Below are 13,589 nucleotides of genomic sequence, written 5' to 3'. Positions count from 1 at the left end.
CAGCTGATAACATCTATGATGGGTTTTTATTATGTTTTGTCATTCTGGTTCATTATTGATTACCGTATATTTTATGTATTTTTGTATACTCTTGTTCATTGCTTAGATAGTTTATACCAAACAGCTTACAAATTGTTAAAATAAGGAATAAAAAATTGGTTTTCAACTGGTGAAAAGTCAGCTTTTTAATCTTTCAGAATTTGTGAAGTCAAATAAGGTACTGTATTATAAAGTTTGCAATTTGTAGCATTTAATAGGCCAAAGGCAAGCTAATGATGACATAGCTGGTCATGTCTCAATATCTCAATTACAATGTTGCAAAACTAAGAGCTGGCACTGCCTGGACTAGTAGCAGAGTTTAGCAACATAGCCTTTAAAAAAAATGTTTGTATTAAAGGATTTCCATAGTTAAACAAGGGTACATGCAATGCTTCCGTTTTCAATTCACAGAGTCCTTTCTACAGGTCAGTTACAGTTAGTGTGAGACACTGCTGTCATACACATTGTGAGGTTGTGGGGGGAAATAATCGGAGGGGGGAGAAAAAAGGAGGGGATAAACGTTCATTCTTTTGCTTAGTATACGTGCAGTTTTTGTGTCAGCGTTGTGAAGATAGGTCCTTCATTTGTCTGTTTGTTTCTTTGAAGGCTGTGCGAGAGACTGGAGAATCCACAGCTTAGCTGGTTGCATTTAGTCAATTGCAGTGGGTTTTGTTTGTTTGTTTGAAGGGGTGGGGTTGTTGGATCTGGCTAATCACTCTGATCTGTATGCTGTTGGGGCGTGTACATTGTTGCCTCGTTGGGCTGTATATGTAATAAAGGGGAGCTATACCAGGGTGAGAAGGCTGATTACCGAAGAATTGATGCTTTTGAATTATGGTGCTGGAGGAGACTCTTGAGAGTCCCATGGACTGAAAGAAGATCAAACCTATCTATCCTTAAGGAAATCAGTCCTGAGTGCTCACTGGAAGGACAGATGCTGAAACTGAGGCTCCAATACTTACTAAACGACTAAACAACAACAACAACAACAACAACAACAACAACAACAACAAAAACAACCAGGGTGAAGGCATCCTCTTTTGTTTGTCCCCCGGTTAGCTTCAATTTGTTGGTTAGCTTTCCTAGTAGGGTTGTTTCCCATACAATTTGGTACCAGTGGTCCATGTTTACTCCTGACAGGTCCCTCCAGTGTCTAGTTATGACACTCCTAGCTGCTGAGAGTAAGTGGCTTATGAGCTCTTTGTCATCGGAGTGTGCATTGTTGTCTGGAGTTGCTTCTAGTACCTGCTTTGTTATTTTACAGATTTCTTAGAATCATAGAATCATAGAGTTGGAAGAGACCACAAGGGCCATCGAGTCCAACCCCCTGCCAAGCAGGAAACACCATCAGAGCACTCCTGACATATGGTTGTCAAGCCTCTGCTTAAAGACCTCCAAAGTAGGAGACTCCACCACACTCCTTGGCAGCAAATTCCACTGTCAAACAGCTCTTACTGTCAGGAAGTTCTTCCTAATGTTTAGGTGGAATCTTCTTTCTTGTAGTTTGGATCCATTGCTCCGTGTCCGTTTCTCTGGAGCAGCAGAAAACAACCTTTCTCCCTCCTCTATGTGACATCCTTTTATATATTTGAACATGGCTATCATATCACCCCTTAACCTCCTCTTCTCCAGGCTAAACATGCCCAGCTCCCTTAGCCGTTCCTCATAAGGCATCGTTTCCAGGCCTTTGACCATTTTGGTTGCCCTCCTCTGGACACGTTCCAGTTTGTCAGTGTCCTTCTTGAATTGTGATGCCCAGACTGGACACAGTACTCCAGGTGAGGTCTGACCAGAGCAGAATACAGTGGCACTATTACTTCCCTTGATCTAGATGCTATACTCCTATTGATGCAGCCCAGAATTGCATTGGCTTTTTTAGCTGTCGCGTCACACTGTTGGCTCATGTCAAGTTTGTGGTCAACCAAGACTCCTAGATCCTTTTCACATGTACTGCTCTCAAGCCAGGTGTCACCCATCTTGTATTTGTGCCTCTCATTTTTTTTGCCCAAGTGCAATACTTCTTGAAGGACTGATGTTCCAAAGGGTTGAATTTGGAGGCATTCCCACCTCATGTGGAGGTATGTTCCTGTGGTGGTACAATCTCACCAGCATTTAGTTGAAGTTCCTGCGTGTATCAGTGCCAGCTTCCGAGTTATTAGGTACTATTTATAAATTAGTTTCAAACTGAGTTCCCTTCTTTTGGATGAGATGGACTTAAAAGGGTAGTTTAGACCACAGCTTGGGTAGGGTTTATTTCATAACTTATAGGATGTTCCCATTGGTCTTTGATTGTGTTGAGGAGCTTTGTAGAATCTTGGAGTAGTTTTTTGTACATTGTGGACACCATCCACTTGCTGTGTCCCTCTGCTGTCAGGAGGAGTTTTTCAAAGGTGGTGAGAGGTCTAGTGCCTGCTGCTTTGATTGTTGGGCTATTTAAGGAGGTGTGTAGTTGGTGTTGGTTCAACCAGGGTATTTGGGTGTTCCCTAGTTTATCTTGTATTTCTTGTGCTGGTATAGGTTTGTCATTTCTGCACCTAAGTCTGTTAGGTGGTGTAAGCCATTGGCTCGCCATGTTTTTGTTGGGAAGCTTTGGGCTGCATGGTGGAACAGTGGGAGGTGGTTAGGCCTGGACAATGTATCAATACATTGTCCAGGACCAGTTTGAGGGCCAGAGCATGATGGCAACTTCACTTAGCAGCATATCATGGGTGAGACTTGCTTGCGCCTTACCTTCCTCCACCTGCTCCCTACCTCTGCATATTGGGTGCTGGTGGCAGAGAGAACTGCAGCGGTTTCACCCAGTGCCCCATGGGGCCGGGGCAATCCTCGTTGTTCCACCCTCCATGTGATGGGCGCTGGTAGTGGAGGGAGGAGGCTGCCAAACTGAACAGGTATGGTCAGCACCCCACATGAATGTCCACCCTGCAACAGGATTCTAACCCCAGAATCCTCTGCCATGGAGCCCCCTGCATATTGCAAACACTAAAGGCATGAACTTGGAAAACCTGTTGTGCTCACAGCATGAAAATATGGTTATAGCAAATTAGGATAAGAGCAACAGGGAATTTCAATCAAGGCCACGGGGTACATTCAGTGCAGCTAATGCACTTTCAATGTCATAAGAAAATGGGACTAGGAATTCTGCACAATTAAATGCACAACAAACACAAGACCTGCTTTTCTAGCAGGACAGGATAAAACAAGAGAGATCAGCTACCACCTTCCTAAATTGACATTCCTTCAATTTGTATGCTGTAATTTCAGGGTCCACCCTGGACATTTTTCACAACTGAAACTGTATATATTACATGCAGGTCTCCCTTTCTGAACACAATGAAATTCCCAGGAAATCATTCATTAGGCGAGTGTTCACATAACGAGCTGACAATTTCCATTATTTCCAGTGGGAACATTTCTAATCCGTTATTTGTCCAATCTCCCCCTCTTTCACGGTTTCTTTCTGAAATGGCTGCTGCTGACCAGCAAGGAACAAAAGTTTATGTTCAAAAGTAATCTTGAACAAATGTTCTTAGCTATATCACACCAACTTTTAAAGGATAAATATGGGGAGATATGTTTATCTTTCAGATATTAATGCAAATTTGGATAACTAGCTCAAATAAAAAGGGTCTGTCTTCGTTAAACAAACCGCTACACAAAACCTCTGATCTATTAAGTTTTTTTAAAAATAATCATGGTATTTGGGGGTTTAAACTGCAACAGCCTGCAAATCACATTAAAAAACCAAAATACAACCTAGTATGCCAAGATGTAACAGAAATGGTAATTCCACACATAAAGGCAGAAGGGAATGTGCTAACCCATGTTGCCTAACACTTCCATTAGCCAAAAACACTCAAAGTAACAGCACGACTACCATTATTACTCACCCAGTTATGTTCTTACATAATCTCCAGAACTGAATTTAAATCTCACTCAGTCATTAAAATTAGGAGCCAAGTGATGCACACCACCAAATTTATGCAATGACTAAGGAGCTTTAGTCATCTGTCTTCTCACAAGCTTCAATAAAAACCAATCAAAATGCTATAAAAATCAGACAATGCCAAGTAGAAAGAAGAAAGAAGTCTGAGACAGAATAGGCAGGCCCACACCCTCTTTCAGCCACAGCAGATAGCAACAACTTTAGATCTATTTATGGTTCTTTTATGTTAGTAGTTTTTAACCAAGTCTTCTAGGAAGACATTTGTACATCAGAAATAACAAGTTTACAGCACAATTACTCAAGAATAATTTGAGCATTTTGGGCTAATAACAGGACAAAACATTACATTAAGATGTAGAAATATTAAAACTATATTTTAAGTATCAAACACCTGTAAAAAGGCTATTTTAGGATCTTGGCAATAGGAATTTCACTAAATAAGATATTTATCTGACCCTGCAAACAGCAGCATTGTTAACTGTGACACTTGTGTCTTGAATGTAATCACAGTGTATATGTGAACCTGATCTGGAAGAAGTAGAGGGATGCTAAAATTGTTACCACCTCTTTGCAGAACAATGCAGTTAGCAAGTGGTTATCTGCAAATTATAAGTTCCACTTGGGCAATGATCATGAAGTAATTAATGGATATCATTTTTAACACACATGCTCTGTATAAATGCTAGTTGTTTAATTATTCAGTCCTTGAAACATCAGAATTTAGAATTGTATTCCAAACAGTCTCATGACAGATCAGTGGGAACCCATGTTACTCTGCTCTACAGACCCACACCTAACAGAAATAGGCCAAGTAAAAAGAAAAGAAAAAAACTGAAAGTCACCCCCCCCCCCCACAGACAAGGCTCTCTATGGATATGCTAATATTCCAACTCACTGGCACACTCAGTGTATCCAACTCATATCAAACATATTTCCATTTTCTCAGAATACTTGAAGCACTGATTTAATATATGGCTAGATGTCTTATAAAATGAAAGAGAATTGTTCTTATTATATTTTGGATATCTGAATAGTTTACACAGGATAAAAATAGCTTGAATTGTATTCTATTTGCCAACTACTAAACTCATACCTGCCCCTTTAGGATGTATGACAATACTAATAATTAGCATCTGTATAGCACATTTGAATGTTCAAAGCACTCTACGAGCATTAACCACCCAGGGTGGCCCATTCTGTTTTGCCGCCTGAGGAAAAAGGGGAAAATGCCCCCCACTCCGCTGAAGACTTGCTTACTGGTGTCACATAGCTGTGGCTTCTGGCAAGACTCCTGGAACTCTTGTGAGATCTCATTGAAAGCCACCACTGCAGCTGCACAACCCTAGCAGAGGCGGGAGGGACACCACCCCACAGGATTCTGCTGCCCAAGGCAATTGCTTCAGTCTGCCTCATGGGCAGGCCAGCCCTGTTACCACTACACAACAAAAGGTAGACTAGCATTATTACAGTGGTACCTCGGGTTAAGTACTTAATTCATTCCGGAGGTCCGTTCTTAACCTGAAACTGTTCTTAACCTGAAGCACCACTTTAGCTAATGGGGCCTCCACCTGCCGCTGTGCCGCCACTGCATGATTTCTGTTTTCATCCTGAAGCAAAGTTCTTAACCCGAGGTACTATTTTTGGGTTAGTGGGTTAGTGTAACCTGAAGCATATGTAACCTGAATCGTATGTAACCTGAAGCATATGTAACCCGAGGTACCACTGTATTCTCATATTGAAGATAGGGAGCAGAGGTCATGGGAGAGTGAATTTGTGGCAGAGATGAAACTAGAACCTGGGACTTACTCACTGGCTGTGTTTGTACCTTCACACTAAGCCAAACCATGGAGTAGTACAAACATGTTCATTCCGGAAATGGAGATCACATTTGTTTTACCCCTCCGTGGGCTTTTTAGGCCAGCATAACACAACAACTAAGCCCAAGTATTGTCTGAACCCAAGATCATGGTGATGAACTCTCCTTCCTAACCATCATCTGTAGCCAAGATTTGTTCTATGGTTAAGCAGGAGAGAAAACCCACAACTTTGGACAGCACACTAAAGCCAAACTTTGGGCTTAGCTGCTGTCTTGTGCTGACCTAGAGTCAGACTCCAGGGAAGAACAACATTGGTGTGAGCTCCTCTCCAGGAGCCAACACATTAGCACAGTCATGGTAAGTCACATTCTTTCTTACTGCAACATATGAACCAGGACTGTTATTTTGGGTTGGATGATATGACCATATTATCTTGGATACAAAGGGAGACTGTTATAGCAAAAAAAAAACCCCACCCCTAATGGTTGCTTACTCAATCTAGATCCAGCATTAATCGCAGAAGGGGCGTCCATAGGCGACTAATCCATACATCATTTTGCCGACTATTCCAAGTCATTCACAGGTACACATACTTCTCTACAAAACCGCGAGCTACATCAACCTTTCCCTTTGTTTTTTTCAAAAACAGTAACAAACACACATTCCAAAGTTCACGGATCTTGGGATGAAAGAAGGTGTTCTTAAAAAAAAAAAGTCATTGCCAGTTGTTCTTCATTCTCTTTTGACTCACTTCCGTTTCTGAATCAAAAATTTAAATGTAAACAAATCCAAGGTTGGAGTAAATTCAGGGGTGTTGTCCCAGGATGCATAACAGTATAAACAAGTGCTTCAATTAAAAATGATAATGTCTTATTACTGCTGTTGTTATTATTATTAATTTATTTATACCCAGCCTTTTCCCTGACGGGACTCAAGGCATCTTACAAATAACAACAAGAATTGCCATGAACATAGAAAACCAATCACTGAAACAGTTAAACGTTAATAGAATTAAAACTATATACATATATAAAATCTGTTTAAAACATACAAATAATTACAATAAAGGCAGCATGGCACCAGCCCTTTCATTAAAAGCAGTCAATTCTTCCCAGCTGAATTTGAAAACTGTTGTTCTGCATCTTTTACCAGCATCTTTGCAAACCTAGCCATTACAGTATCATAAGTACAGACATATCTCTGGCAAGTCCTTGTGATTTCTAGCAACTGTGCAGCTGGGATTTGTTCTCAGGCAATTTTAATTCTCATTCTTGTCCCCTTGCTTCAGGCAACAGGCTTTTTGTCTGGTTCTGGCCTCTCCCTTTCTTAATTAGACATGTGGGCTGACATTCATTTTTCATCCATCAGCATTTCCATTTCCCCATTATGTCTGGGGGCACATTACATATACTTTAGCAAAATGCCCTATTATAAAACATATCTTCAGGAGGAAGAGCTTCCTTACACAGAATCCTGATGCATTAATAGGAAACCCTGGTTTTGGTTTCAAATATGCATAATGGATTTCACTGCAAAAATATCCTCTAAATTATGCACAGTTATATTTATTAAACCAGCTGTACCAGAATACAATAACCATCTAAATAAACCCCTTCCTTATAATTTAGTAATATCTATAAAACACTAATTTTTATAATCTATTCAGAAATCTTATTTATGAAATGGGAAAACAAAACTCTGGACTAACTTGAAAATGCAGAGGTTTTCTCCTAGCCTGGGTCCTTTGCAGATAGAATCATAGAACTGTAGAGCTGGAATGGACCTTGAGGGTCATCTAGTCCAACCCCCTGCAATGCAGGAACCTCAACTAACACATCCATGACAGATGGCAATCCAACCTCTGCTTAAGAACCTCCAAGGAAGGAGAGACCACAAGCTTCCAAAGGAGTCTGTTCCTCAGTGCACTCAAGATGCATTGAGTCTTTAAAGGACATTGTCAATATAAATGATGTACAGTAAAGTGAAACTTAAAATAAATAAATAAATCATATGCTGTATTTCTGTTAGCCACAAACAATTAAGGAATAGGTCCTCTGCTAGGCCAAAATACTATTTACTGTTCAATGAAATTTGCTTTAGTTTAGATACTTTCCATTTTTACAGCAGGTCAAATTACATGTTATGGTAAGCACCTATTTTTAGAAAAAGTAGCTACACAGGTCCTGCAGCCCAGGGACTGCAGCCCATGATAAGGGGTTAATCCTTTCCTCTCACACCATTTCCATCTGAAAATCTCAGCCCAGCCCCACTACTACACACAGCAGAAAGTACCTTCAGGAAAAGTAGCAGAGGTGAATGGATTTGTAAAGGTGTGGCACTGAGGGGAACAGGGTTGAAAGCTCTTCTCTGCATTCCTTATTACCGTATTTTTCGCTCTATAACACGCACCCGACCATAACACGCACATAGTTTTTATAGGAGGAAAATCTGTAGGCATGTCACCCGTAGGCATTCCCTCCATAACACGCACAGACATTTCCCCTTACTTTTCAGGAGGAAAAAAGTGAGTGTTATGGTGCAAAAAATACGGTAGGTTCCCCAACAGCTCCTTTTCTTAAAACTATAGGCAGTAAAAAAAAACACTTTAAAAATGTACACCTAGCATCATCTAACATGCAGTTTGACTAAAAATATGCACTTTTGTTCCCTTTCCAGTTACCATTCCAAATTAAAAAACAAACAAACCCTATGCATTAAAAAACACTTGCACACTCCTGCACCCACAATAACTGATTCAATGAAAAAGATCTTGTCCTTCTCAAATTCTCTGGAACAAATGTGGATACAAATGCTTACAACCATCTACAAATATTTTATTTGTTGTTCCTATTATTGTCCCTAAAACCATTGTGTGTGATGTGCCAATAAAAAAAACTACAGAACTCTTTATTTCACTAGGCATCAACACTTTAGCTCACTAAGGCTAAAGCTGAACAAGTCCCACTAGATAAACTAACTTTTCATGTTTTTGAGCCAGTTGTTCATGTTTTCTGTTTCAGATTACAGTGGTACCTCTGGTTACGAACTTAATTCGTTCCGGAGTCCGTTCTTAACCCGAAACCATTCTTAACCCAAGGCAAGCTTTTGCTAATGGGGCTTTCCATTGCTGCTGCACCGCTGATGCGCAATTTCTGTTCTCATCATGGGGCCAAGTGCTCAACCCAAGGTACTACTTCTGGATCAGCGGAGTTTGTAACCCAAAGTATTTGTAACCCGAAGCATTTGTAACCTGAGGTACCACTGTATAGAGAAATGTTTTTATATATTGTTATAATTCATTATCAGATTATTTCTATCTGATGCTAAAAATACTGTCAATTAAAAGACTGCCTATGCTAGGCATAATGTTTTCGATTTCTCCAGTGAACTCAAACTACATGCTACCACAGTGGTTAAGGATTAGCAACTGAGGCTTTAGAAGGCACCCAAATACTGTTTAAGGTCAACACTAGTGCATTTTAGAGCATTTAAAATGCAGCAAGGTTGTTTCCTCCTGCCTAATTTCAAGTCTCACTGACATGCTGCTGTACACACCAGAGAGGGGCAGGGATGTCTTCACCTAGTGCGTGTTACCCATTTATTTCTCCATGCCTGCAACACACACTCCAACCTCCTATTCATGAAGCTGTCATCTGTGCATGCACAATGGCTGTCTCAAATGTACACATCTCTGTTTAACAGTTGGTTTGAGTGGAAATGCACCAAACAGGAGTATTTCTCAAGAATCTACAAAACAGATACAGATTGTGACTGATGTCATATGTACACAGCTTTAAACACTGGCAGTGGGAATGCACTAGAGGCAGAATTATTGGTAATGTGCACATGGCCTCAGTATCTAGGCTGCATATTCATTGGCAATCAGCATAACATGACATCAAATGTGTTGGCAACAAATCTAAATAATTTTAAAGCAAGCTTCTTCTTTTTCTACACTTAAACCAATAAAGGAGGATAGTAACTGCCCTATAAGCTGCCAGAACCATAAACTATGTGATGAAATGTCAGTTGTCAAAATACCAATATTTAACAAAGCTTATTTGTCATAACACTTCAAAAAGAGGCAAAGTGGCTTCAATGCAAATTATGCAAAGAGTGATGATTAAATATTCAGCATGCATTTGATCTGAAACTACTTATCAAAGTAGGGAGAGCAGAGAACAATCTAATGCTGAAAATGTTGCGGACAGGCCTTTCCTGCTGGGTCAGGCAGCTGAAGATGATGAGCTTATTTATTAGTTCATCACAAGAAGGAAATAACAAAGCACCACACTCTCTCTCTAAGGGTGTCACTGTATTGTGTAAACACCAAGTTGCATATTATAATGAAGGATATCATTTTAAAGTTAAAATGTCCAGTCAGCTTTTAGACAGGTGTGTGTTGTTTTATTTAAAGCATATTCAAAGCATATATTTATAATGAAGCACAGGAAGTACATAGTTAACATTATAAAGACAGCAACTTTAGCCTTATGCATAAGTAGTGCATTTGCAAGATATATGTAACAAATTGTGAAACTCCCATCTCTAATATTTATTGTCAGTCTTAATAATGTCAGTTCTATATACATGAAAGAACTTTTTAGCACACAAAGCATGAATCCCCCAGGTGGCTGCCTTTCAGTTAGTTGCTAACCAATAATTTCAAAACCACCCCTCACCATGAAAACTGCCACTTTTGATTTCTGCAAGAATCTGTTTATCACATCAAACAGGGATTGATGGCAGTGATGTCCATAAGTAATGTTACTAAACAAAGAAATGATACTTCCTGTATTCCTTTCTAACGAAAGGAAGCATAAGTGGCTTGGGAGCATGAATTTGGCAATAACCTCCTGACTATGGCAAGCACTCACCCCCAGAAGCTACACACCTGTGGAACTGGTCCAAGTCTAGGCTTCTGCCTCCCTTTCTGAATCATAAAGTACAGCTACATGCTTTCTCCTGTTTACAGCACAATGAGATTAATGTGCTTTAAAGTAGCTCAGAAATTTTTTAAGGGCATGCAATACAAGATAGGGTCAAAATGACAGCGCTGAGCTATACAACTCTGTGTGTCTGTGTATGGACCTATTTGGTGTTTTATTAAAACAGTCAGGACTTTGTCTGCACTTTTTAATCTATTCTCTTTTTATTGTTGAGGAAATGTGTGGATAAGAGGAAAACAGCATGCCAGGGCAGGGCTGGAGAGAGAAAAAGAGAAAAGGGAGTGAGCAGCTAGGTTGTTAGCTAACCAACTGGGTCAACAAGAAATGAGAAAACCCATGAAAGCTAATAACGAGAAAGATCTGAATCCATAATGTGGTGGCTAGTTAATAGTCTTGTTCCTGTTACAGACAGCTCCTTTTGCTGTTTTAATCATTCATATACTCTTATCTACTTTCCCATAAACCATGGTCCCTGGGCATAGTATGGAGGGAGACTGAGCAATATGTTTGCTGAAGCTAAGCAGGTCTGGGCCTGGTCAGTGTCTGGATGAGAGAGAAAATTTAGGAACTGCAGGTCTCACTTTAGTTCTTTTGCAAAGCACTGTGACTCAATGGAAGAGCATCTTCAGCTTGAAACCCAATGGAGTTGCTGCCAGTCAATGTAGACAGTATTGAGCCAGATAAGCCTATGGTCTGTCTAAGGCAGCTTCCTATGTTTTACAATGGAAGGAGGTAACAACCCACGTCCCGTTTTCATTAATTCTTTGGCATGCAGCTGCAGCATTCATATATCAAATAAATGTTCTCTCTAATGGAACCCCAGTATTGTGGGGACTTGTAAAGGATTAACTAAGCGTACATCCCAAGATTACTAAATATGGTCTGCATATCTGTAAGGAATATTAACTATCCAGAGTGGTTAAGAGAGTTAAAAAAATTACTCCACCTTTTAAATGCATGCTTAAGGGAAAACAAGCCAGGAAACACTTTCTGTCTGTCATAAACAGTAGCAGTTTTTGTTTTGTTTTGTTTTTTTTAAAAAGCTGGCAACACAGTTTCAAGAATAAGTCTTTGTTCTGTCAAAAGATATTGGGCTCAGCCATGGCACACAGCATTTAATAAGGAGTGATGGGGTTCAAGCCATCTTGGGAGTCTTAGTTCTTCAATCCTGAAGATGTGTTTGTGGAGGGTTGCAATTCATCAGTATAGAGAATAATTCATCAGTGGTACCTCGGGTTACAGACGCTTCAGGTTACAGATGCTTCAGGTTACAGACACCACTAAGCCATAAATATTACCCCGGGTTAAGAACTTTGCTTCAGGGTGAGAACAGAAATCGCATGGCGGCTAAAGTGGTACCTCAGGTTAAGAACAGTTTCAGGTTAAGAACGGACCTCTGGAATGAATTACGTTCTTAACCTGAGGTACCACTGGATACCAATCATATCTAAATGAGACCTCCATTTTTTCATAAAAAGTATGTTCTCGGCATACACACACATACAAAATTAGAGATGGCCATCACTGCCATCACCTACTTTAGAATTTCCAAGGCAACTAACTGAAAGCTGTTGTCAACGGTGGTCAAGAAGCTACATGCCTCTGCGAAGCTCACAAGCAGCAACACATTTTAAGAAACCATGATGAATCCTGCTAGAAAGATCAGGACTTGCAGGTCAAGTTTCCAGAAGCCTCTGGTTGTTACGGTTGGAAATGCTGTGCTTGATAGACCCACCCTGGTTTCATCCAGCAAGGCTCTCCTGCTGTCCTTAGCAAGTATTGCCTTAAACTACAATTGGAAGTCCTGGTCCAACAAACCAACTGTTCGATTCTTAAAACAAACCGTGTTTTTTAAACAACAGGTGCTACCTGCCAGGTTCCCAGAGACATCTCACCACCCCCTGTTGCTGACAGGAGAGCAGGACCAAGGACTCCTAGGGCTCAAGTCCTTACTGAGGAGCAGACTTTCATATTTATTGTGTTTACATCCTAACCTTTTCTCCAAGGAGCTCACTGCGGCCTACATGGTTAACCTCTCCCCAAAATTTATCCTCACCACCTTGTGAGGTAGCTTCGGCTGACTGCTCCAATGTCACCCGCGGTGCTTCGCGGCCAAATGGGGATCTGGACGCGGATCCCGCCCCCCCCCCGCCCCCAATTTTAGGCGGCCGCTCTAACCGCTACACCGCACTGCCTCGAGCCGAGCTTGCCAGGTAATTCCGAGATGGTGGTAATAACGACAACAATGACACGCGTGTGTTGCGCATGTGCAGCCAGGAAATGCTCTCCCCTCTAAACACACCCGCCTGGTGCACTCTGCACATGCTCGTGGGGTTAAGTAAGACCCAACGATTAGGCCGTGCCTCACCTGATGTAAGGGCTGGCGGCCGCCAGGATGTTGGTCTGCACGGGGATCTCCTCGCCCTCCAGCACCAGATGGGCGTCGCAGAAGCGGCCCTCCTCGCGGAAGGAGCTCAGCGCCCTCAGGAGCCGGGCCGGGTGCTGGGGGTCCGACACGGCGCTGCCCGCCGCCCCGCTCGACATCGCGGCGTCCCCAACCGGACGGAGCCCAATTCTTAGCAGCAGGAGTTAAGGGGCGGCGGTGGTCGCCGATGCCACCGCCTCCTCTTCTCCCTTCGCGCCTTTTCCTTCTCTCCTCAGGGGCCTGACTCCGCCAGGCCAAGGCGGCCTTTCTCCGCTCCTCCTCCTCCTCACGCGCCCAGCAGGCCGAAGCTGCCTCCGCGCCTCGCGTCTTCTCTCTCGCCTCAGCCGCTCTCCGGCTCCTCGCATCCGAGCCGGTCCCCCACCATACATCCCAGCCCCGGCTCCGGCCTTGAC

General features: G+C 41.8%; 1 protein-coding gene across 2 annotated transcripts in view; it reads right to left on the bottom strand.

The window, feature by feature from the left end:
• The window catches only part of GAN (gigaxonin), a 29,232-nt gene extending 15,643 nt beyond the window's left edge, over nucleotides 1–13,589 (bottom strand). The window contains exon 1 of one of the 2 annotated variants that reach the window (XM_083511313.1): nucleotides 13,120–13,589. In XM_083511313.1, coding sequence (XP_083367439.1) covers nucleotides 13,120–13,295 — 176 coding nt within the window. In that variant the 5' untranslated portion in view covers nucleotides 13,296–13,589. Of the gene's footprint in view, nucleotides 1–12,745; nucleotides 12,765–13,119 lie in introns of those variants that run through there. The other variant, XM_083511314.1, reaches the window with a different exon arrangement.

The sequence above is a fragment of the Podarcis liolepis genome, assembly GCF_965112155.1.
Source record: "Podarcis liolepis genome assembly, chromosome: 7".
Taxonomy (NCBI): Eukaryota; Metazoa; Chordata; class Lepidosauria; order Squamata; family Lacertidae; genus Podarcis; species Podarcis liolepis.
The sequence above is the reverse complement of the archived record's forward strand: the minus strand, read 5'-3'. Positions and strand labels throughout refer to the sequence as shown.